Below are 24,929 nucleotides of genomic sequence, written 5' to 3'. Positions count from 1 at the left end.
TACAAGAATGTGATTTTGCTGGTATATCGAATGAATTATCACTGAACCAAAGTATCTATGGCAGAGATTTATAGTTACAGTACTGATTGAATTTGGTGAAAAAATTGCGTATTTTGTTTTGTTTGCAATAAAGTAAATGTTGACCTTAAAAAAAACCTACTTATTTCTGGTCAGCAGTTGGCACAATCAGATGGCAGCGAGGACATGCTGTATTGGATGGGACAGCAGTTGCTGTGGGGAGCAGCAGGAGATGGGACATGAACCTCAGTCAATGGGACAATGAAAGAATGTGGAGGAAGATATTTCTGACTAAAATCAAATATTCTTTTGCAGTTTCCCGTGTAGAGATTGGCAAAATAAAGATTCAGCATAGTAGAATCCTATTACGGGTCAGTATGGACACAAAAATTGCTGATAAAAACGTAAGCTCATTGAAAAGATAGAAATGAGAAAAGATCATACAGCCCATTTAGTTTACCTCATTTTTGGATCCATGATCAGGATTTGTTGTGACCTTTATTAACTCCTGTCTTGGTAACCCACCCATGTATATCAGGATTGAACATTCAGACCAATCAAGAAGCACAACCTGCAATTTTGTAGCTATTTTCCAATGTTGGGATTGCATATCCAATCAAAATCAGACAGGATTACACTGTTGATATATAAATAACTTCATATCACACAACTTAAAGGTGCTATTTTATCCACACTGGCCATGATATAAAAGAGGACATTAATCATAATGGATCGCACATGTTTCTGGGTCACAACAACATTCTGTTCCAGTGACATGGTCTCATCAGGTTTCCACAGCACATGAATTAGCCTACTTCCCACAGTTACTACCCATTTGAGGGACCATCTGAGCAGTTGGAGCTTTCCTCATTTGCAGATAGACGCAAAGCAGCCACAGGATCGTGCAAGTACTTTTTGGCAATTATATCACTCAATTTATTCATGAGAATTTTTGTTTTGAACTCAATTGGCTTTTACTCCAAGTGTGCCTCTTGTACCTGCCTAGACACTGAACTCAAAGTTCCAAGAATTCCATCAACTAAACCAAGTGATATTTCCACGCACCGCACTCTTCATCCCTGGCACTTGCAGCTGTGGCTACCAAGAGTGCGTGCCAAATTGTGCCTGTGACTGCTGCGGATTTTGTTAGGTTGAGGTTTAAAACACTCACTTGGAGTTTCAGTTTCCGATTCCCAACTTGTGCACCCTTGGAGGATTGATCTGATTTGTCCACCAATCATTTGCAACACTAAAGCAACGTAATGCATGAAACGCAAAACTGCATTCGAAATCCAACAATGTGTATCTGGACTTTCACACATTGGAGCTAAGGGAAACGTACTCAGCTGACTTCCAGAAATGCCCAGGGTGGGAGAGGCGGCGGTTTCGTTTGGGCAGTTTCTCAAGCAGCTCCATGATCTTCGAGAAACTGGGACGCTCTTCTTGCTCATAAGCCCAGCAGAAAAGCAGGATATCCTGGAATCAATGGGAAACAGGTAACAGGTGCACTGCGAAAAAGATCAATTACTGCACCATGCATGCATCTATTTTCACCTGCTCACCAATCAAACGCTAACACATTGCATGACAAGTTTTAAAAACAGAATAATTGGCTGCACAAAAGAAAATCAAACAATTTAATAGAAATCCATAGTGTGAGACACAGATGCTTTAACATCAATACAAAAAAAGTATTAGTGGAAGTTCAGCATTATCCAATCAACTGGATTTATAAATAACCTTGATGTGAAGATGCTAGCGTTGCCAAATAAACCCGTTGGACTTTAACCTGGTGTTGTGAGACTACTTACTTTATAAATAACACCATGGAATCAAAATTATGTTGTCAAATAGTACACACAATAAAATTAACAATGGGAAGGAGTGAAACATTTGTCACTATATTTAAGAATTTGTATGAAACTGAAGCCGCACGAAGGGAGATAAAGGCCATTTGATGTTACCATGTTCCTTTTATGAGGAAGTTCTTTATTGATGAAAAAGGTTACATCGGGATGTTAAGTCTTACCAAAAGACTAAAGATGTGAAATTTATCAACACTGTTCTCAAGGATGCAGACTTCATAGAATCATAGAATGCTACAGTGCAGAGAGAGGCCCTTTGGCCCATCGAGTCTGCACCAAACACAATCCCACCCAGGCCCTACCCCCATATCCCTACATATTATACCCACTAATCCCTCTAACCTATGCATCCCTGGACACTAAGGGGCAATTTCTTAGCATGGCCAATCAACTTAACCCACACAGCTTTGAACTGTGGGAGGAAACCCACGCAGACACGAGGAGAACATGCAAACTCCACACAGACAGTGACCCGAGCCAGGAATCTAACCCAAGACCCTGGAGCTGTGAAGCAGCAGTGCTAATCACTGTGCTACTGTGCCACCCAGGAGGCAGCCATGATTTTCAATTTAATTGTTCATTTCAAGAAAATGTGGTTGACACTTCTAAGTCCCTAATAGGTCTAAGTCATTAATGAGCATGTAAAAGAGGGAGATAGAAGGTAGTAATAAGGGAAAGGTCAGGTGGAGAAGGAACAAATATGGGATCAAGCTGTATCATCTTTACAGCATGCAAGTGCAATTCAGGCATTGACTGTGCTTATTAGCAACGCAAAGAAGAATGCTGTGGAGGAAGTGTTGGGAGCGACCTTGAGCTTACGCTCTATGTCCACGGGATTGGCGACCAGAGCTCAAGTTCCGGCGAAACTCGGAAATTGCAAATCTCGCTGGCGTGACTGCAATCTCTGACTTGCGCCATCACTCGCCAGCATCATCAGGTTAAAAACAAATTTCTGGGGATGCTGGAATCTGAAACAAGACCAGAAAATGCTGGAAAATCTCAGCAGGTCTGACAGTATCTGCGGCGAGAGATCAGAGCTAACCGGGTTTTGAGCCCGTGCTCACTGACTGCAGGAATGGCAGCACGTGCTCAAAATCCAGAGGACGTAATTTGTGTCGGCGAGTTTTTGAGTTCCCATCTTCCTGGACCCTTGCTGGCGGAGTGGCCTGAAAACCACCCCCTCTCCCGGCACCCCGCTGGATATTTAACGGGTGCCAGCTTGACGGCACACCGGTGCCATTTACAACAAATTCACCCATTGCGGGGGTTTCCCCAGGGTCATTAAGTTTAGTCCCTGGGGAGAGGAACATGGCAGGCAGTGGCCTAGCAGCTATTGACACAGGTTGGCAAGTCTGACTGTAGTGGGCAGAGGGGAGAAGGTGGGAAAGGGCTGATAATTAGGTGTGGGAGGAGGGCAGGAGAAGGGGCCAATGATCGGCGGTAGGTACAGAAGTGCCAACTCTGATCAGGGGTGGAGAGGGGAGCCCAAGAGACCTCCCAGTCTTCAGAGGCCTTTGGGGAGAGTGGGGAACATTTATTCAGGTTATGATCGTGGCGCTCTTTAAAGGTACCACCCTGATCTCTGAACAGCGGAATTTTGCCGGTATGCTGAGGCCATGCCCCCCTGTACAATGGCAGAGTGTCATAAGACCTGGGGAGAAAAATCGACCGGTTTCTTTGGAGAGAAACATGCTGGTTTTCTCACCAGAAACAACAGTCAGGAAGTTTTTGGTAAGATTTCAACCAAGGTTTCGAGTCTGGTTGACCCTTCATCAGAACTGAAAACAACAAAATATAGGGGAATATAGGGTGATATTAATACAGTCAGGGTGAGGAGGGGAAGATGATTGGGTTTGACAAAGATGTCTTAGACAGAAAGAAAAAGGGAAGGTAATTGGTGGTGATGATGGCTAAGATGGGTGCTGCTAGTGGCCCATTAAGAGATCAGAATGTGTAAATTGCAGAACAAAGATAAGCAGAGTGTCAAAGGACAACCTGAAATTGGTTGGCCCTAATGGAGTGGAGGTGGGGGGGGAACAAAGATGGAAAGCAAGATTTAAAAGATGGAAAAATTAAACAATGAAAGAAATTAAAATAAAAAATAAATAAGATAAAATGAAATGAAGTAAAATAAAAGGAAATGTGATGAAAGTGGAGGAGAGAGTTCATGCCTGAAGATGTTGAACTCAGTGTTAAGTCCAGAAGACGGTAAAGTGCCCAATTGGAAGATCAGGTGCTGTTCCTCTAGTTTGCATTGGGCTTCAATACTATATTGCAACAGGCCAAGGACGGGCATATAGACATGAGAACAGGGTAGTGTGTTGAAATGGCAAGTGACAGGAATGTCTGGGTCATGCTTGTGGACAGGCCAAAGATGTTTGCCAAGTGGTCACCAAGTCTACATTTGTCTCTCTGATATAGAATAGACTGCATTGGGAGCAGCGAATGTAATAGACCAGATTAAAGGAGGTGCACGTGAAGGGCTATTTCACCTGAAAAGAATGTTTAGGCCCATGGATGGTGTGCAGGGTGGAGGTGAAGGGTAGATTTTGCACATTCTGCGATTACCTGGGAAGATAGCATGTGCAGGCGGAGATGGAGGAGTGGACCAGAGCATCCCGGAGGGAATGGTCTCTGTGGAATGCTGACAGGGGGAATGAGAGGAAGATGTGTTTGGTGGTGGCATCATGCCATCATTTCAATATAACTCAAGAACCTTCTCACACACAATCCCTCTTCATGTATTTTCAAACCTTGACAATGTGACATGGTTCACAAAAGGTTCACCCAGATTTGAACTTGTCATAGGGATCCCACGGGGGGTGTAAAAATAAGCATAGACCCTGGGAGAGAGGGACATGGGATAGCTCCTTGGCACAGGTTGGCACTGCCAGATTGGCACCATGCACACGCCAACCTGGAATTTCCAACCTGTTCCAGGAGCATTGCCAGGGCAGACCCTGGCATGAGTTTCATGGGGGGGGTATGGGGGAAGGGAGTCATTTAATTGTAGTTGGGGGAATGGACAAAGGAGCTGGGGTGATGCTGGTGATGGCTGTTTGAGAGTTGTGGGGGAGGGGTCTGATGCTGGCGATGGCTGTTGGTGGTGGAGGGTATAGGACAGAAAGAGAGCGAGCGACAGAGAGAGGGTGATGGCGGCTTTGATTGCAAGAGGCAAGTGCTGGCATTGATTGCACGGGGTAGGGGGGAGAAGAGAGGAAAAGTACCAGCTTTGATCATGAGGGTGTTGGAAGAGAGGTACTGGGTTTGATCACAGGGTGGGGGTAAACCCCTGAGACCTATGTGATGGGGTGAAGGTTAATTAGTCCTCTGACCAGGGCACCCTTTAATAATGGCACCCGGATCTCATCGCAGCTGGTTTTATCGGAATATTTAGGCCCTGCCTTTCAACATGGCACTGTGAAAAACACCTCCCCTCTTTTGACAAAGTGCCATAAGTCAACGTCCAAGTGCCTGAAGGGAAAACTGCCCTGTTTCTCTGGAGAATAACAGCTGGTTTTCAGTCAGACCAACACTTTGCCATTTTCTGGTGAGATTCTGCCCATTATTTTTAACTCGATATAATCAGTAAGCATGGATGAACAATAGTGCTGACTCTTTAAATGGTTTAGTAGCCGTGTGTTTTATTCTACAATACTTTTTAAAATAAGATTAATTAGATCAGTCAGAAAAATATATTATTAGCAACATCTTCAAATATGAATTGTAAGACATAATAGTAATTCAGTAGAAAACTAAACTGATTCACAACTTTGCCTACATATTGTTAATCTTTTTGTTTTTTGGTTTTCCCACCATAATCTAAATGGTGTTATATTTCAAAGCTTTGCTGTTGTAGTTTTAAATCAATCATAAGCAGACTGGAAAAGTAGATCTAATTTTCTTTGCTCTATTCAGCACCTCTCCCAAGATACCCTAATTGAGAATGGAAGCTCAGCGTGTGAAGAAAATGGGGAGGAAAATCCCATGTCTTAATGTTGGTGGCATAGAGAATTAACACATCCATACTGGTTTATAAAGGAAAACGGTCTAATTGTGTGTAAATTGGAGGTACAGTGCAAAATTTCATTTTAGGTACTTTAAAATACTGAATCATTTTAGATAATCGATGGTTGCTTGATGTCTACGTACCGAAATCTCCTTTCCCACGCCAATTTGACTTAGACTAGGTTTCATTCCTCGTCCAGCTTGCCATATAATCGCATCTGTTGGCTGATTCTTGAAAGGCCACTCGCGTGCATGCAACTCGTACCATATGGTTCTGTGATAAAATTTAATAAATGCATTTAACTCAATAGTGTGGTGTTTTCAAAACATTCATACAGATGTAGCGTTGCAACAGGTTTGATTACATGTCACACATTCCCAATAGACAGGGGAAAAAAAAACTCAAATCTCTTCTGGAATCTTGAAAACAGGTTACAGAGGGAGAAAGGAGAAACAGCAAGTTTAAACAATGCTTCACTTGCAACATCTAAAACTACTGCCATTGACTATGCAATGTCTGATTATATGTGTAGGAAAGTAAAATACATTCTCTGATTTAAATTTGCTGCAATTTAACAGGAAAATAAGAGGGAGCCACAACTCAATCATTTTCATTTCTATCAAAACTTACATCAGTTTAATACATTACACATGACATTGAAAATGTTAATGTGCTGGTTTCTACTGACTATTTCATTGGAACTTCAATAATTTTGAATCTCGCTACAGAATCCATAATAGGAATTTTTCAGTATATTTTTGGTTTGGTGTATTTTTGGAAAGACTTTGGGCAGAATTCTCCTGTGTTTACTCAAAGTGCTGCTGCTGGTGTGAAAATAGATGGTTTTCGCATGGCACTGGGAGTGTCTGTCAGGTGGGTTTCTTCATAGGGAATAAATGGTCTGCAAAAAAGTAAGTGGAACCATTGAAGAAACCACAGCTGTTAATCAGGCTTAGAATCTTTATAATCATTGTAGTTAGGAACAATGGGGGTATTTGAATTGCATTCAGGCTTGAAGGGAAAGGTAAATAATCACTGCTGACTGGAGGCCGACTGGAAAACCATTAGGCTGCCAATCAAATCGTATTTCAAAGCACTTCACTATGAAATTGAAAGAGATCAAAGGTTTTCAATGGAATTGAAATAGGAGGGTTTCAAAACATTTGAGATTTCTAGGAAAGCTCGGAGACTTCAAATGAAAGCTATGTGAATAGATTGGAGTCAAATGAACAGTTGTGGAGAAAGGATCCTCCCAGTGAAATTGACATCTCGTCTCTATCAGAGGATTTCAAAGGGGCTTGCTCATATCTGCAGTTTCTGATGGAGCAAAAGGGAAATCCCAGTTGCAAAATGAAGTGCTGCAGTGAATTAAAAGCCAGCCAGGTGATCTGGCAGCATGGAAATTAAAGTGACCAGGCCACTCCAAAGTTTTCACACATGACAGGCAGGGATGAAGAAGTTGAACAGAGAGCTGCCTGAAATCACCATGCTAGGAGTGATCTTAGATCTGCCAGGACTAGAAGGGGTAGTCCAGTAATGGGACTCCCATCTCAGGAGACAATGCCGAGATCAACTTCTCGGCCCAAGCTTATCCAACCCTCATGTTGGGGGACCCTTCCTCTGCACCCTGGCAGTGGCAGTGGAGCAAACGGCCACTGGACCTAGTTTTTGACCCCCTCCCCCCTCAGGATCCAGCATGCCAGGTCCATGCTGGTCAGTACCAACACCAAATTCTGCCCAGTACAGTTCCCACTGGGGAGGCAAGTCAATGGTGGGAGGGCATTGCATCAGGCTTCAAGCCCATTAATGAGATTTGAAACAGGATTTTGAATAATAAACAGGTTGGCACCCACTCTGGGCGGGAAGCCAATTGGGACCAGCTGGGTGAATCCTGATTGTCCTTACACCCGGTGGGAATCCCAACATTTGGCCAACATCCCATTCAGTGGGACATTCCGGTTGATGCCAGCGGCAAACGGGGCCAGTGAACCCCCTCTTTTGACTGAAACTCAAGTTATAAAGTTTTCACCCCATTATTAAAAGAAAATCAACATAAAGGCCACGATTCTCCAAATTGGGACTAAATGCCCATTCCAGCAGAAAAGCCACATGTTTCCTCCATGTGTTCCACGCTGACTTCCTGATAACAGGCGTCTGATTCGCTGCAGTCAGGATTCCACTATTAATCCTCTACAAGTGGGTATTTCAGCGCTCCCTTCAGCAGTTCTCTCACTTCAACCAGCAATGTAACAGGGAAAAGGTCAGCTCCCAGATGCCTAGAGCCAGAGGTGGAGAGGATGCTTGAAGCTGGGGAGGTATGGAGGGCCACCCACTTCCCGACAGTCAGCAGGAGGCTGCCATCAGCCGAAGTAGTGGAGGCATAGGAAGCAGTGGTCAAGATAGTAAGCACTAGGAGCTTTACAAAGAGGGCAGGAATGCAATGCCAGAAGATGATAGATGTGCTCCGTCTGATCAGCAAGGATGAGTGTCCACTTCTCTGCCCCGCTTTCAAGCATGTCCCTAACCTCTGCCATTTCACCTTAAACACATCGTCACTGCTTCCATGAGCACCAAGCACCAGCGTAGAGACACCGTCTTGGTGGGAACATTCATGGACAGGTTTCAGGGGCACTCTCTTGTGAGCACCACACTGCTGCTATTGCATATTGGCTGGAGGCTGGAACATCCAAGACAGTGGACAGTCAGAGGCCTGATGGCTTCCCGAGGACTGTTGGGCCCAAGGCAAATGTTGGCTTCTGGAAAAATTCAATCCGATAATGCGGAATAAGCAAAAGCAGAGCCAGGATTTACAGGAGGCGGTGTCAGCAACCTTCCAGCAGATGTAGGAACACGTGGAGGAGTCTAGGCGCCTCATCTTGCAGAACATGTTGCCAGCATTGAATGACCAACACTGCAAAGGAGACATCCATAGTGGAAAGCCTGGGCCAATGACTTTAAAATTGTGGCCCACTCAAAGAGCTCAGAGGGTGACATGGGTGCCGTCTGTTGCTCCCCTGGATGTGGAGCATCTAGGCAGCGGCAGAAAATCATTTGCCGGTGTATCTTGGTGGGCCTGGGCCAGGCATATGGGAGGGTGGCGGTAGAAACCTCTCACTGATGAAAATCACTGCTGGTGCCCACCAACAAGGATCAGATGTGATGGCCTTGCCAGGGGGGTTGGAGGCCATTGAAGCCCCTGGGTGGTCGATGGCATGGCCCATTGGATAATGACAGCCTGGTAGTGCCCACCCGCCACCTTGGCACTATGTACTGTGCACCATGACAGTGCTAGTGGTGGTGCGAAGGGAATAGGGCCTGAATGGGGGTGGGAGGAGGTAAGTGGGGGAGCTCTGTAAGGAGCGAAAGGGGGCATGCTGTGGGGGCAGTGATCAGCAATGCGAGGGGGCTATGCAAGGGGAGTGATCCGCAATGGAGGGGGTGTGCAACAGGGGTGACTGGGAATGGACGGGGTCACTGTGGTGGGGGTTGTGATGGGGTAAGTTTCAACGCCCCAATATCGGTGAGTCATGTTGCCATTGATGTGGTTGGGGGGAGCAATAATGGGCGAGTACACTGGAGGATTGGGGAGCTTGTGCAAAGGTGCCATGAAAGTCTGTAGCTGGTTTCCCATTGGTGAGGACCATACGTGCTCCTTGTTGGTGAGGACCTTGACCAGTGAGGGGTGAAGTACAAGTGAGCCTGGACGATAGTGTCTGGGACTCTAATCATATTTAAATAATGTCAGAAATATTGAAGTTGACTTCGTGCCCTTCCTGAACACGAAGCCGATTTCGCTGGCAAATCAGTGCTGGTAAGATCGCGAGTGGCGAAAAAGCAGTGCAGTCTGATTTTTCGCCGCTTGCTCTATTCCCCCCCTCCCCTCCACACACACACACACACATGCGCACCCCCCTCCACTCCCCCAAGCACTCTGCTTCACCCACCTTTTGAGGCATAGAAATATGTGAACATTCACTGAGGTTATCCTTTGTGTTATGGTATTTGGATAAGAGAGAAATACCTTCAGCAGCTTTCATAAACTCTACTGGATAAATTAATGGCTGGGCAAAAAACCAAAGGTTAGATTTTAACGTAATGAACGCAACCTCATCAAAATACGAATCATTATTCCTCCCATCCATTTACTCAAAAATTACCTGTTAAAGAAAATATTTACGCTCTGTATTTAACACTAGGTTCTGGATGCTCCTGGCTTAATTTGTAATAATGTTAATTACTACACATCACCAAAGGTGCTGTCACAAAGGTTAAAAGAAATTTTACAGGTTGTTGGAGAGGAACATTTGCATCTATTGCTGTGATAGCAGGGGCAGCCAATGATTGTAGAAAATATTGTGAATGAAAATGCAATGGCCTTTCGATAAATTAACTCCAACAAAAAATGCATTACGCTTCGCAAAAATATGGATCATTGTTTTTCCTGATTTACGCTACCTTTTAAAAATTAGATTTCAGCAACTTTGGACAATTAGCATTGAAAGGAAACTATGGGGGTAATTTTAGACTCCATTGCCCAGTGCAGAAGATTGTAATAATAGAATTGAAAATTGGATGTCTTCTATAACATGAGGTTGATCCACAGGGGCGTAAACAGGTAAACTTCCCACTGTCAGACCAGTCAAAAGGATGGGATCTATTCTAGTAGTCCTCATACTTGGGATCTGCAGAGACATCCCAAGGCTCCAGGGAATAATGTGGAAGAGCTTACAGGTCTTGAGTGGTTAAAAAGTGAGATCCAAGACCTGACCACAGTGCCCCGAGTGGTTGACCACATTGCCCACCTGCAAGTTCAGACCTGCTCTGTAAACATTATGGATGGAATGTGTCAGGTTCTGACTGAAAACTGACCTGTTTCGCCCCAGAAACACAATCAGGTTTTCACTCCAGATCTTTGGACACAAAAAAAATTAGGGAGGCGTGTTTTGCACCTTCATTCTACGCAATGTGGCCCAGTAGTGCTGACAAGCCCAGCTTCATTCCCTGGAGCATAGGAGACTTAGGGGTGAACTTATAGAGGGCTATAAAATCATAAGGGACATAGATCCGTTAGATAGTCACCATCTTTTCCCAAAGGTAGAAGAGTCTAAAACTAGGGGGCATAGGTTTAAGGTGAGAGAGGAGAAATACAAAAGGGTCCAGAGGGGCAACTTTTTCACACACAGGGTGGTGAGTGTTTGGAACAAGCTGCCAGAGGTAGTAGTAGAGGAGGATACAATTTTGCCTTTTAAAAAGTATTTAGACAGTTACATGGGTAAGATAGATATAGAGGGATATGGGCCAAATGAGACCTTATGATGATGCTGGAAGCAACAGCATTAAGAATATTTAAATTCTTGCTGGGCATGAACCTGATTATGTTGCTGGCAAGGCATGGGGAACATCTCAACCTGAGACCTTGTTATCACAAAGCCTGTTATGGTCCTCTCACATGAGTCAGTGACCATAATGGTCAAACAGGCTCAGAAAATCATGGCCCATATTAGTTTGCAGGCCCCAACAACTTTTTGTGGTCCTAATTAAGACCCCAGCTGGAGAAACATTGGCATGCATGATTGCACTGACGAACCTTACAGAAGGTAACTGGCAATAAAGCATGAGTCATATGCAATTGACAAACATCAAAGCATTAACACACAGTTTTAAAGTTAAGACATGTTCAGAATCCACAGGTATGTCTGTATGTAATGTTCTGATCAATTTTACACTTCTTAAAAAAAAATCATCCGCCATAGTGCTTGTCTTATGAGACAGCAGTGAACTAACCCAAATGCAAATACATCTGATTGCTTGGAGAACGGGAGCTTATCTTCATCTGTAGAGGGAGAAAGTTGCTGAATAATTTCAGGAGCTAGATGACACAGCCAACCATTAGGGATTCTCATTTCACTCTCTCTCCTAGAAAATAAAACACATGAAAAATTCATACAATTACTGACAGGGGAAAATAATCATCAGTTTTGTTTTTGTCCTAATTTTTGCATTTGCTAACTAATCACAAGTTGTCAGCATAAAATAGCTGTGCAATTAAGGAGAAGCACGGAAGTAATGATTTTGACAGATAAGGCATAAACTGAGTAGTCTGTAAATAGATTTATATTACAGCTTAATATGTTGCTGTAACACACAGGTATACATGAATTTATTACTGCTCAACATTGAAACTGCTTCTAGAAATCAAATTAAAAGAACTTATGGACAGACATTCTTGCACCAATCCCCCTCAAGAATCGGTGGAGGAGAAGAGACTCAAAGGTAAGCTGGGGCAATTTCTCCAGTACTGGTAAGGCAGGCCTCAGTGAGGTGGTGGGGGGGACATTGATCAGGAGGCTGGGGGGGAGGGTGGGGCTAGTAAAATTCCAGCAGGTCATGGGCATGGTGTCTTCTGCCGTGCCATCCAGCTCTATGCCCCTTCCCACAAGCTAGCTTGCACCCCGGGTGGATACTTTGCATTCCAATTGCTAATTCACTGAGTGCTGAAGTATGGCCCCGTCTTAATGAATGACACAGCAGGAACTTATGGGTTCAGGCCAGAGATGATCCTATTGATTTGTTTGATAGCTGGAGACTTGCTGCTAATACAGCATCTGTTATATGTTGTTGAGTATAACTTGAAAGCATTAAAAACACAGACTTGAAGATAAATAACATGTTAATGAGAAGGGATTTATTTTCTTTGGTTGATATCATAGAATCCCTACAGTGTAGAAAAAGGCCATTCAGCCCATCAAGCCAGTGACAACAACAATCCCACCCAGGCTTTATCCCCATAATCCCAAGTATTTATCCTGCTAATCTCCCAGACACTAAGGGGCAATTTAGCATGGCCAATCAACCTAACCCGCACATCTTTGGACTAAAGGGGGAAACTGGAGCGCCCAGAGGAAACCCATGCAGACATGAGGAGAACGTGCAAACTCCACACAGACAATTACCTGAGGCCAGAATTTAACACAGGTGCCTGGGGCTAACACTTTGCCACCATGCTGCCCTTACTTTGCTTACATCAAATGAATATTGCATTGGTTGGAAGTGGATGTAAAGTAGCAACATGGAAAGAATCTGTACAAACCAAGAAGTTAAATTTCAAGACAGCAAACAATGCACATTTAAGCTGCTCTATAAAATCTACCTCTTTAGTCAACCTTTTGATTAGCTATCCCAATATCTCCTTCAGTGATTCCATGTCAAATTTTGTTTGATAATACTCCTGTGAAATGTTCCTGAAACTTTTTACTAAGATAAATGTACAATTTAAAAACAAATTGATGTGGTTGTTTGATCATTATCACGAAGACCTACTTTATGCCAAGTAATGATTTTAAATGCATCTTATGAAAGCATGAATTGATTTTTTAAAAACATTTTTTTTTAAAGAAACAGACTAAAATGTCTGAAATTCACAGCCAGGATGGCTACTTAATTTGCATCATTGTACATTTCACATTCAAACCCCACTGAGATGGAGACAACCTGTGGGATTCTGACTCTGCATACTTGTGTACAGGATTGGCGGAATGGGGTTAAAATCCCAAGTTAGGATAGCAGATCACAAACCCACAAGTTCTATTGTGAAGCCAGACTAGACCCTCAACAATTTTCCCTCAATACATTAGTATGAGGAGTGCAATTCTACTGACAAATTAGGAAGCTTTTAACAAAACAAACTTTAATTAATAACATAGCTTAATTATAACAAAGAGATTAGCTTAACTTTTAATAACTGAACAATATTTAAACATGACAAGACACAATTCTTAACTGCTAACATATCACTATGAGTTCCAATCAAGCAATAGTTCTCTTACAGACTTAAATTCTCTTTAAAGTTAGTTAGCAAAACACATAATTGCTTTAGCTTAATTCCAAACCTGGTAACCTTTCAGAAAAGCTTTGGGGAGAGAGGGAGAGAGAAAGAGAGAGAGAGAGAGACAGTGACACACTTTTTTCAGGCAGCAACTGCTTGCTTTTTAAAATTAGAATGAAACTGGTCTGTTCTTGGAATTTTAGCTCCTCCATTTAAGCACATGACTCTGTCCCTGTCAATCAACCTAATCAAAACGCTATTCTGAAATCCCAGGGGGAACATGAGTAAACACAAATGCATTCTCTCTGCTTAAGCAAACACTCAATATCTAAAATGAGCGCTTATTTTGTTCTCTGAAGGTAATCTAAAGGTTTACCTAAACAACTGTTACCCTACAAAACAGAGCTGAATTCTAAACATACCCCTTACAAGAAATATGATGTAAATATATTTTTTAAAGGCCCATGAGATTCGAAAAGTGTGGTGTATGGACGCGCTTTCTGAATTTCATTGCCCCTTGCTGATGACATAATCAAGTTTACACCCATAATGGCCAAGAAATTGATTTTAATAAATCTTAATTGATAAATTTAAATGTAGTTTAGTCAAATTATTCCCCCTCATGGAGTATTCATAGCTCACTGATATGATGTCCCGTCAGCAAAGTTCTCAACAGGTTTTTGAAAACATAAACCCGGGGGTGCAATGTTAATTATAACACCAGAAGAAGGGGGACATTGCCAGGCAATGCTCTGTGCCATAGAGTGGCATTGCCAGGGACAGAGGAGAAGGGCCCCTGATACTTCGTGTGGCAGAGGGAGGAAGGTTATTTTGTATTTGGATTGGGTACCACGACCTCTGTGGAGTGGATCTTGTCAGCTCATACAGCCCCCATCCCTCCACAGTGATGGCATTAATCATGCCCAATCATTTGTCTAAGAGACTCAAAATCTGGAGAGAAAACTCTTCAGTGGAACCAGAGAACTTCAAGCCAGTTTTGTGTCTTAGCCTGACACTTTGACAAATTTTATTAAGATTCTCTTTAAAATTGATCCAATTTTAAGACACGCACAAGGATGAAAAAAGAAAAAGCTATTAAAAGAATGGGCTGCACTGCAGTTAGCACAGCTGCCTCACAGCGCCAGGAACCCAGGTTCAATTCCAGCCTCAGGTGACTGCCTACGTGGAGTTAGCACGTTCTCGCTGTGTCTGTGCGGGTTTCTTCCGGATGCACACATTGCCTCCCACAATCAAAAGGCGTGCAGATTAGGTGGACTGGCCATGCTTAGTGTCAGGGGATTAGCAAGGTAAACATGTGGGGTTAGGGCCCAGGTGGGAATGTTGTTGGTGCTAGCTTGATGGGCCAAATGGCCTCCTAATGCGCTGCAGGGATTCTATGTCTGCAAAAATCAGTTAAACTCAATGATCTCAGAAGAATGTCAATGAACTACATTTGCTATGGCATTAACACAATAACTAAATACTCAGTTAGATGGAGACTAATCACCATGCACGGAGGTACAGTGGTTAGCATTGCTGCCTCACAACGCCAGGGACCAAGGTTCGATTCCCAGCTCTGGTCACTGTCTGTGTGGAGTTTGCACACTCTCCCCATGTCTGCATGGGTTTCCACCGGGTGCTCCAGTTTCCTCCCACAGTCCCAAGATGTGCGGTTAAAATTGACTGGCCATGCTAAATTGCCCCTTAGTGTCAGGGGGACTAGCTAAGGTGAATGCATGAGGTTATAGGGATAGGGCTTGTGTGGTCGCTTTTCTTTGTCGGATCTTGCTTAAGGAGCGGAGGGGGCGGGGGGGTGCAAATATAAAATCATGATTGAATTACTGGTCAGTTAGAGAGGGCAGTCACATGATAAGCCTATATCTTTTAAGCACATGATTTCTTAGCAGAATTGAGGACAAGCAGCTTAGGGAGAAGGTCCAAGTGCAGTCCCTCCTGTATCCCTTTTTTCTCCAATCCACCAAATCCTAATTTACTATGTGTAATCATCCAAGAATGCACTGCTGTCAAGAGATTTCTTGAAAAATCCAAACCAGCACCACCATCCCATAAGGAAAAGGGAACTCAATTGTCTACATCTTTAAATTGCAACTGAGACCATCAAATGCAAACTGCAGCCAGCCAAGTCATTACAATTTGCTCATTCTGTTGTGTGCGTGTGCACATGCATATGTGTGTACTTCGAATGCGCGTGTGTGAAAATCAGCGCAAGCCAACTGATTTGTTCAAGAAAACCTATCCTATTATTTCTCGTGATTACAGCACAAAAGCAATTAAGTACTCACTTTATTGCGAAGTGTATCCTTTACAAACAGAAAAGCCTGTTGTAATCAAATGAGGAAAAGACAAAGAGGGAAGCTGTTCTATCCCCCCTCAGTCGATCATAGCATCATGTAACCTATCCTGAATGGCCATCAGGCCAGAAGCTGAAACTTCCTATGTGCGATGGAAGTATAATTGTCAAAGTACAGCGGGTTGCAGCTTATATCTATGCAATAGCCAAAATTATGGTGGCCATGTGCCCACACATGATATGGTGCCATGCTGCTTAAGAAGAAAGATCAAGGACATTAGTAGCATTGCCCTCATTCCACTTACAAAGTCAAAACAGGTGTTACAACACAAATTCTCTAAAACCATATTTAATTCCTGCCATTGGTAGAAATCCAAAATTTCAAATCTTTTGTCTCAAATACACATTTCCATACATCCAGTGAGAATAACCATATCTGAACTGTAAAATTAGTTTCAATTATAACACGGGCTTCTAAAGTTTAAAGTAACTGTAGTCTGATGTAATCTTAATATAGTTCAATTAAGTATTTTTTTCTGGAACTGCATCTGTTCATAATTTGATTTCTATTTTAATTTGAATTGCTAACCAGGTGCTGTGATTTGCGTGTTCATAAAGGGAGAAAACATTCTTGTTTAACTTGTTTTGGTTCAAAAGATTGTCGATAGAAATATCAAAATTCCAAAGGTTTCCTGAGCAATTATCATCATTCATCTTTTCTAAGTATCAGAAGTGTTAACACTCTCATTTATGGTTATGGTTCATGCTTCACTTTAGAACCTTGAGCACAAAATGTTCCCTGACACTTCACTACAGTACTGAGGGAGTGCTGCACTGTCAGATGTGTTGTCTTTCAATAAAATGACGAACCCAAGCCCTTTCTGTCTCTCAAGTGGATGTAAAAGATGTCATGACATGATTCAGAGAAGAGCATAGAGTTCTCTCCAGTGACCTTGCCAATAATTCAAAACCAATACAACTACATTATCTGCATATTTATCTAGTGCAAATGGGCTACCACATTTCTTACATTACAGGTAGAATCCTTGCAAGCACCACCCCCCTGCCCCCCCCTCCCCACCCCCGCCACCCCTTCTCAAAACCCCTTTATAATGCTGGACAGTCCTGGCCATCTCATGGATGCCCAGTGGTTAGTATGCATAATTGTTGACCAAGGGTAACTTCTCAATGTGCGTTTAACCATAAAGAGGAGATTAGGAGAATATCCCTTGGTCAATGTTCCATGGCACCTTTCTAAGGGAATCATCAAGCTTGCCCAGTCATAGCCTCATTCGCTTTGGAAATCTGCATGCAAGGGTTTAAATGTAGAACAGCAATCATTGGCAGTCTGGGACATTAGTGCTGCTGGAATGGGAACAATTGCTTGACTTGCCTTACTCTAAATTGAGGTCAGGCTGAACGATCCTAGCTGTAGAAGGGGCTTATCTTTTGATACGTTTTCCCATTTTTCCCACAGAAGGCATTCTTTCTGGTTGTATCACAGCTTGGTATGGTTTTATGGTATGACTTTTGAATGGACCCACCTCGCATTTAGTTGATCTTTCTCTACACCCTAGCTATGACTGTAACACTGCATTCTGCACTCCTTTCCTTCCCTATGTACGCTATGCTTTGTCTGTAAACTGCACAAGAAACAATACTTTTCAATTTGTACTAATACATGGGACAATAATAAACCAAATCAAATTTGCCTGGCTTTTCCTTCGCCGTACCCCTTCTGTCTCCCACCCTCCCATTTGCTTGTGTTGAATTTTCAGCGTGTGTTGCCATGAATCCCATCCCACCCATCTTGAACTGCCACCCCGCCCTGAGGTTCCCTTCTCTTCAGTAGTGTTGCCCCTGCCCTGAGGTTCTCTTCTCTCCATTCTCTCTGACAGTGTTGCCTGAGCCCAGCACCACAGTAAGAAGTCTCACAAACACCAGGTTAAAGTCCAACAGGTTTATTTGGTAGCAAAAGCTGCTAGCTTTCTGACAAAGGGGTGGCCACTGCTCCGAAAGTTAGTGGCTTTTGCTACCAAATAAACCTGTTAGACTTTAACCTGGTGTTGTGAGACTTTTCACTGTGTTTACCCCAGTCCAATGCTGGCATCTCCACATTATGCTCAGCACCACAAGCCAGTCACGAAGAAGCCTCTGTGCAGGTTTGCCTGTGACCCTCTCATGAGTCCATGGAGCTGGTTCTTTGCTTTGAGGTCCTCGCAAGTGCTCCGCTAAGTTGTGTGCACTCACCTCTGAGTTCACCTCAAAGTTCAGGTTGCTAGGTGTATGCCTTTTAAAAGCAGATGTAAACCACACCGTTCTGAATTCACGCTGATACAGGTTTTTAAATTGATTTGTTCTGGGGGAATGGAGGGGTGGGGAAATGATTCTGATGTGCGGCCAAATTGCAAATGTATTAAAATTAAGTTTCTGACGTTCGACAGGAGGATACGTGGCCTGCCACTGAGGGGGTGCGGAGATTGGACAACTGCTTCCCCTGGATTTACATTGTAAGGAAATACGTCTTGGCCCTTCCTGCAAGATTTTCCGATCTCACCACTGAACACGCCCATCCTGATTGCGAAAAGTACTGACCAATATTTTTCAAGTATAAGACTTATAAACATTTGAATTATTATCAAATGGTTTGATGAAACATTCAGAAAGCTTTGAATTTAAGAGTGAAAATTAAAAATGATTTAATGATAAATTAAACTCTTGATCAAAGAGATCCAAGTATACTGGCAACCAATACTGCCCCATTCTGAATTAGCATTACTGACTTTACACATTGTTATCAAGTCTCACTTGAGCCCACCTGTGGCACAGCAGGATTTTACTCTATACATTTAACTGATTAGCATCTATTGATTAAACTTCTTATCAATATTTGAATAAACTTAGTGTCCACTCACAATAATGCATTTTCTTCAGATGATTGGGATAAATAACTAATTCTTTCATGTATAATCTTCTACTATCATGATGAGAAAAACAGTTAACAGCGCTCTCAGATACCAGAGACAGGGGCCAATTTTAATCAGGATATCGAGTGCGCTTGTAAATGACAGGCTGCTGACAATTGTTAATTGCCCTGCATTTGATTGTGTGTGGGACACAAAGGACATCATTCTGGAGGGAAATTCTGCTTTTTTTAATTTCTCTCTGTAGCAAACATAATTTTAGAGAAGCACATTCTTGGTCAATCAGAGAGGTAATAAAAGCACAGGATATTGACGCATGTTATCACATTCTACTCCAACTTCCTGTCCAACTCGAGAGTTTAAAATTATTCCTTTTTATGATGGTATCTTTAGCCCCTGTTTTACGTCAAGTATGGAACATTGTGTTTCACAAAGTACTTTTTCCCATATTCAGGTAAATAACAAATACAAAAGGGGAGAATGTTAACTGCGAAGGCAAGTGGGTTTTGGTTGAGATGCAAAAATGTAAAAAAACTAAAACCCATCCCAACCTACCTGCCTCCGGTTTTGAAGTAGATTGGACAGTGAGGAGTGATAGTGGAATCCTCACCTCAGGAAACTTGCCAACTAAACGGAGGCAAGGACTGTTGTATCTGGGAGGTAACATCTTTCCACTTACCTCAGTTTATCTGCTCCATCGACCTTCCATGATTGGATCCCTCACCCACCAGATCCTTCTGATTTCCTCCTGACAATTCCAATCTTTTCTCAAACCCTCATGCTCCACACTCCTAGTTCCTCTGAACTGCCCTTAGGCCTCCAACCTCATCCACTAGCGACCCTTCCAATCTCCAACCCATCCCCTAGCCAGAGGCCCTTCTGATCTCCCCCAATTCTTTCGATCACCGTTGGTGACTGTTGATCCCTCCCTGCCACACCCCCTCTCCTGCTCTTCTCCCTCACTCACTGTGGCTTGGTGCTAAAGGCCTACACCACCTTCCCCCAAAAGCCTTTTCAATGTGGTTGGTTATGGCCGGTAAACCAAGCCAAATAGTGCCACTCAGATCCTACTGTTAAATTCAGCAGGACATGTGGGAAGCCTGTCTGTCTAGTTTTCCTGATTCAAAAACAAACATCCCCATACTCCCCATTTCCAGGCTAATACTAAACCCAAAGATCCAGTTCTGAAAAGCATGGAAGTAATAAAAGTTGAAAGCAAGGACTTGCATCCATGCATCATCTCTTCCACCTACTCATGATGTCCCAAAGTGTCTCAGAACAAACAAAGCATGCTCACTGTTGTTAAGTAGGAAACATAATAATCAATTTGCACACAGCAAGATTCCACAAGCAACAATTAAATAAATAACCACGTTCAAAGTTCTGTTTGAGAGATAAATATATGCCAAGGGATCTGAACAAACCCCCTGTTTCTTCTCTGAAATAGTGTCACGAACGTGTTTCATTAACATGAGAGAGCAGGTGGAAGGAACCCTGTTTAAAAGTGGATCCCAAAAATATGGTTGGAATTTCCGGGCCCTGTCTGTGACAGAATCACTACCGCCGGGTCCAAAAAAGCCAACGTACAGCCAAACATTTGTTGACTTTGGGCAGAAATTTCAAATCCCATTCAAGCTACCCAGCATGCTCCCCAACGTTCTCTTTAAGGATATTAAGCTATTAGAATTCAATTTTGACACTAGATCAGAAGCATTGCGGGCAGTCCCTTGTGCCACTTTGTACCTCTGGCACAATGAGAATATTGCAGGATCTAATCTGTGTCTTAAACTTGCAGTAATTAAAGGAGCTGAGGGTGCATTGCATTACTAACAAATGGACATCCCTGGTTTTCAAAGGGTTACAGAGAAATTCACCTCCGTGCTCATACACTAGATCACCCCTGTCAACATGATAACTAACATCACAACATCAAAAAAGGTGCAATGACAAGAGATAGAGCCCAGGATTAACAATGAACTGCAGATTATAACTCAAATTATTGCCACCTGTGGAGTTTAGATTGTCAAATACCCTTAAAGATCTATCATAAAAGCAAATTACTGCAGATGCTGGAATCTGAAACCAAAACAGAGAACGCTGGAAAATCCCAACAGGTCTGGCAGCATCTGTAAGGAGAGAAAGGAGCTGACATTTCGAGTCCAGACAACCCTTTGTCAAAGCTCAACACAGGATCATCAAAGAGTCAACAAAGATGACAAAGAGTCACTTAGACTCAAAACTTCAGCTCTTTTCTCTCCTTATAGCTGCTGCCAGACCTGCTGAGATTTTCCAGTGTTTTCTCTTCTGGTTAAAGATCTATCAGATGTCACCCGCAGGGAGGCAGATCTAAGCAGGACAAATTGCATTCAGATAGCTATCAGACACTTTGCAGCTTCATTGAAAGCTCTGTGACCGAAGCTAGGAAAACACATGGTGGATCAGGAGCCAATGTGGGATAGTGAGCACAGATTGAGGGTTGAGCGGGACTTGTTGTGAGTGAGTAAACAGGCAGCAGAGTTTAACTTTATGGAAAGTGGAAGGAGGGGGAGGATGTCAAGGGTGACATTGAAATAGTTGAGTTGGGGTTGATAAAACCTTTGTTGAGTGTTTCAACAGCTAATGGTTTGTTAGCAAAACTGAAGCCCATGCGATAAATTGGGCTGTGGAAGCATGGTAAAAAATTGGCTAAAGGGTAGAAAACAGAGCTGTGATGAATGGACGTTTTTCAGACTGGATGGAGATATGGAGTTACATTCCCCAAGGTTCAATATTGGGCCCACTGCTGTTCTTGGTATACATCAGTGACTTGGATTTACAGGGTAAAATTCTGAAATCTGCAGATGACATCAAACTTGGAAACCATGAGGAAGATGGTAAAGGACTTTAAGTGAATATGGACAGGCTGGTGGTATAGGTAGATAAACAACAGGTGAACACATGCCACACAGAAAAGTGCGAGGTGAAACATTTGGGTAGGAAGAATGAGGAGAATAATACAAACTAAATGACACAATTTTAAAAGGGACCTAGATAGACCTGGGGATGTTGGTGCAGAAATCATTGAAGATGGCAGGCCAGGTTAAAAAAAAGTTAATGGAGCAAATAGGATCCTGGACTTTATTAAAAGAGATACAGGTGAGGCAATGCAAAAACCTATTTAAAACATCAGTTCACCCTCAGCTAGCGTAGTGTGTTTAATTCTGGGCACTCACTTTCATAAAGAACATGGAGGCTTTGGAGGGAATACAAAAGGCATTTCTGGAATGGTTCCATTAGTGTGGGATTACAGCAGACTGGAGGAGACAGGGCTATTCTCTTCAGAGCAGAGCAGGCTAGGAGGAAATTTGATAGGCATATTTAAAATCACAGAATGTTCAGATAGAGTAAATAAAGTCAAATTCTTTCCACGGGCTGAAGGATAACCAAAGGGTGAAGGATAACCAAAGGGATCCAAGGTGACTAGAAAAACCAGGGGTAAATGAAAAATATTTTTAAGCAACAAATGGTTTGGCTTTAAGATGCACTGCTTGATCGTGCTGGGCACAGGCTCAACAGTAGTTTTCAAAAGGAAATTGGATAAATAGTCAGGGGAGCAAATATTGCAGTGATATGGGAAAAGAGCTAGAGCCTGGAATTAACTTGATTAGTCTCGAAACAGCCAATGTAGATGTGATGGACCAAAATTGCCTGCTTCCGCGCTGTACTATTCTATGACTGAATGGGCCGACAAAAGGCTGAAGACTGAAGACTGCCGATTGTCTTTGCTGTAGGATACGGGATGAGAAACTCAGCTCTGGAGCAAGTAGGATGCTGAAACAGGGCTGAGCCTGAGTTGTCAGTGCCTGGTCCGGGGACTGGAACTGCTACTGATGGAACAGATATTGTTGCTGATACAGAAGCTTTATGATGGCTTTAGTCTTCCTAACACTTGATATATTAACAGAATGATTCAATTTACAATGCAGCAGGGCCAAATGAAAATAAATTACTGCCCTGAGGGGCATTCTTTAAACAAATCATCTATTTTATATTTTTTAAGATGTTGGCAATTTCACACTTTCAATTTTTCAGGGATATAATTACATCAGACAGGAAGGAACTTACACTATCTTTAGATCTCTTTATAGTTAAGATGATAATTTGTATCAATTGTAAATGTACATTGACCTGACTTAAAATGTAGAAGTAAACGGAGATAGACTACTGGCATTCACCATTGTCAATTTGCAAACAAGTAATGTTATGCTGTTAGAAATTGCTTTTCTGAGGAATTCATCATTTCACTGTTGATTTTTTTTTGCGTGTCACTAAGGAATAAAACAATTCTAAACCACACAGTTTGGAGAAAAGGTTTTCAGAATTTTTCATTCTGGAGACTAAAGCTGTGATTTTCCAGCCTCGTCAGGATGGGACTTGCTGCGAGAAATTTGGTGGCTCAGTCTAAAGTGCACTGACTTTCTGGACTAGACTAGTCTGGTGGTGGGCAGGGCTGGAAAATACGGTCCTACGTGCAGTGAGAAAGTTCACATAATTCCCACTGGTTGACAGGATGGATTTTTGTATCTCATTTTTCACTTTTCAACTCATTAATTATGCACAAAGAGCTGGTCAATTCTCATGGCTGGGTGGAGACGAACCTGTTGTTATCTCATGGGGTCAAAGGTCCTGATGCCATATTTAAATATCACCTCCAGAGACATTCATTCACTGCAGGTCTGGTGTGGGCTGAGTGTTTGCATTATTATGGCAGCCAAATTCAACAAATCCTTGGCGTCACAATTCAGCGAGGCCTTACTGAAGATTTTCCTCACTCACCTGATGAAGGGGCAACGATCCAAAAGCTCATACTACCAAATAAAACTGTTGGCCTTTAACCTGGTGTTGTGAGATTACTTACTGAAGATTCTCCAACAGGCCATTCAGTACTGGTAGCAGTTCATCTTTGAGAGGTTAGACGTCCTCCCATCTGATCACACCTGCCTGGGAAGAAGTCATCAGGATGGCCAGCACCTGCAGCACTCAAACAAGGGCTGCTCTGTTGTGCAGGAAAAGTATGAATGATCTGGTATGCTCTGCCATGGTAAGTGATGCTTCTACTCACTCCAATCACACTCTATTAAGGGTCTCAAGCTGTCTAAGGGTCACAGTCCACAGATACGTCACACAGGACAAGTTGATAAGACATCAGCACTAACAGTCTGCCAGTCACTTTAAGATCACTATCTCATGTGTGATTCTCCACATATGGCATCTTAATCCCTTAATGGTGAGGACTCAGCACACACAACAACAGGCATGCTTCTGAACTGTTCTTTCATCCATAATGCTCACAGTCAATCTATCTGTGCTTATACAGGACAAGACCGCCAACAATAAACAGGAGACAGTGAGGACTGGAGGTGGGACCCCAGAAGTTGGGACATTCTCTTCCAATGAGGAACAAGTAGCAAAGCTTGCTGGAGAAGATAGGAATGTCTCCTGTGTGGATGGTGAGATAGGCCTCCCCCAACAAGCCAGAAAGAATCAATGTGTGGGCAGTGACAGCAAGTGACCTATAGTGGAGGAATCTGTCTAGTCAATTACTTATTAGCTCTTCTTCTATTCTAGCTGCCAGAAAGAAAAAGCAGAGGAAAATGCAAAGCAAACGCCTCAGCCCCAGCCAGAACATCTCAGAAGAAGAGGCAGAGGAAAAATCAGATGAAGACCTGTCACTGTGTTCACTTGCACCCTCCACTAGTTCAGATACACGCAACTCAGTGGGTCCTAGTTCTTGAGTGGGCTTGCGGTCACAATCTGGTGATCATCTCATGAGTATGTGTCTAAGCAGGTGGGATCACGAAAGCTGACACTGACACTCATATCATGCTCCTGCTGATTCTGAGTCCAATTCTGAGCCTCTGGGCTCATCCCTGAGAGAAATGTTGGCGATGTGGAGACAGGCAGGGGAACACCTGGCAGGGTTATCAGAGGCCATCAC

General features: G+C 43.0%; 1 protein-coding gene across 1 annotated transcript in view; it reads right to left on the bottom strand.

Moving 5' to 3' along the window:
• Positions 1 to 1,332: 1,332 nt before the first annotated feature.
• ksr2 (kinase suppressor of ras 2) overlaps positions 1,333 to 24,929 on the bottom strand; it is a 350,091-nt gene continuing 326,494 nt past the window's right edge. The window contains exons 18-20 of the mRNA XM_080208702.1: positions 11,677 to 11,808; positions 6,036 to 6,165; positions 1,333 to 1,494 (exon numbers count right to left, since the gene is read on the bottom strand). Of these exons, the coding sequence (XP_080064828.1) occupies positions 1,333 to 1,494; positions 6,036 to 6,165; positions 11,677 to 11,808 (424 nt within the window). The remainder of the gene's footprint in view (positions 1,495 to 6,035; positions 6,166 to 11,676; positions 11,809 to 24,929) is intronic.

This window comes from Carcharhinus amblyrhynchos, chromosome 20 (assembly GCF_965287045.1).
Source record: "Carcharhinus amblyrhynchos chromosome 20, sCarAmb.v2.hapA, whole genome shotgun sequence".
Lineage (NCBI taxonomy): Eukaryota > Metazoa > Chordata > Chondrichthyes > Carcharhiniformes > Carcharhinidae > Carcharhinus > Carcharhinus amblyrhynchos.
Note: the sequence above shows the minus strand (reverse complement) of the source record. Positions and strands in the feature narration are given on the sequence as shown.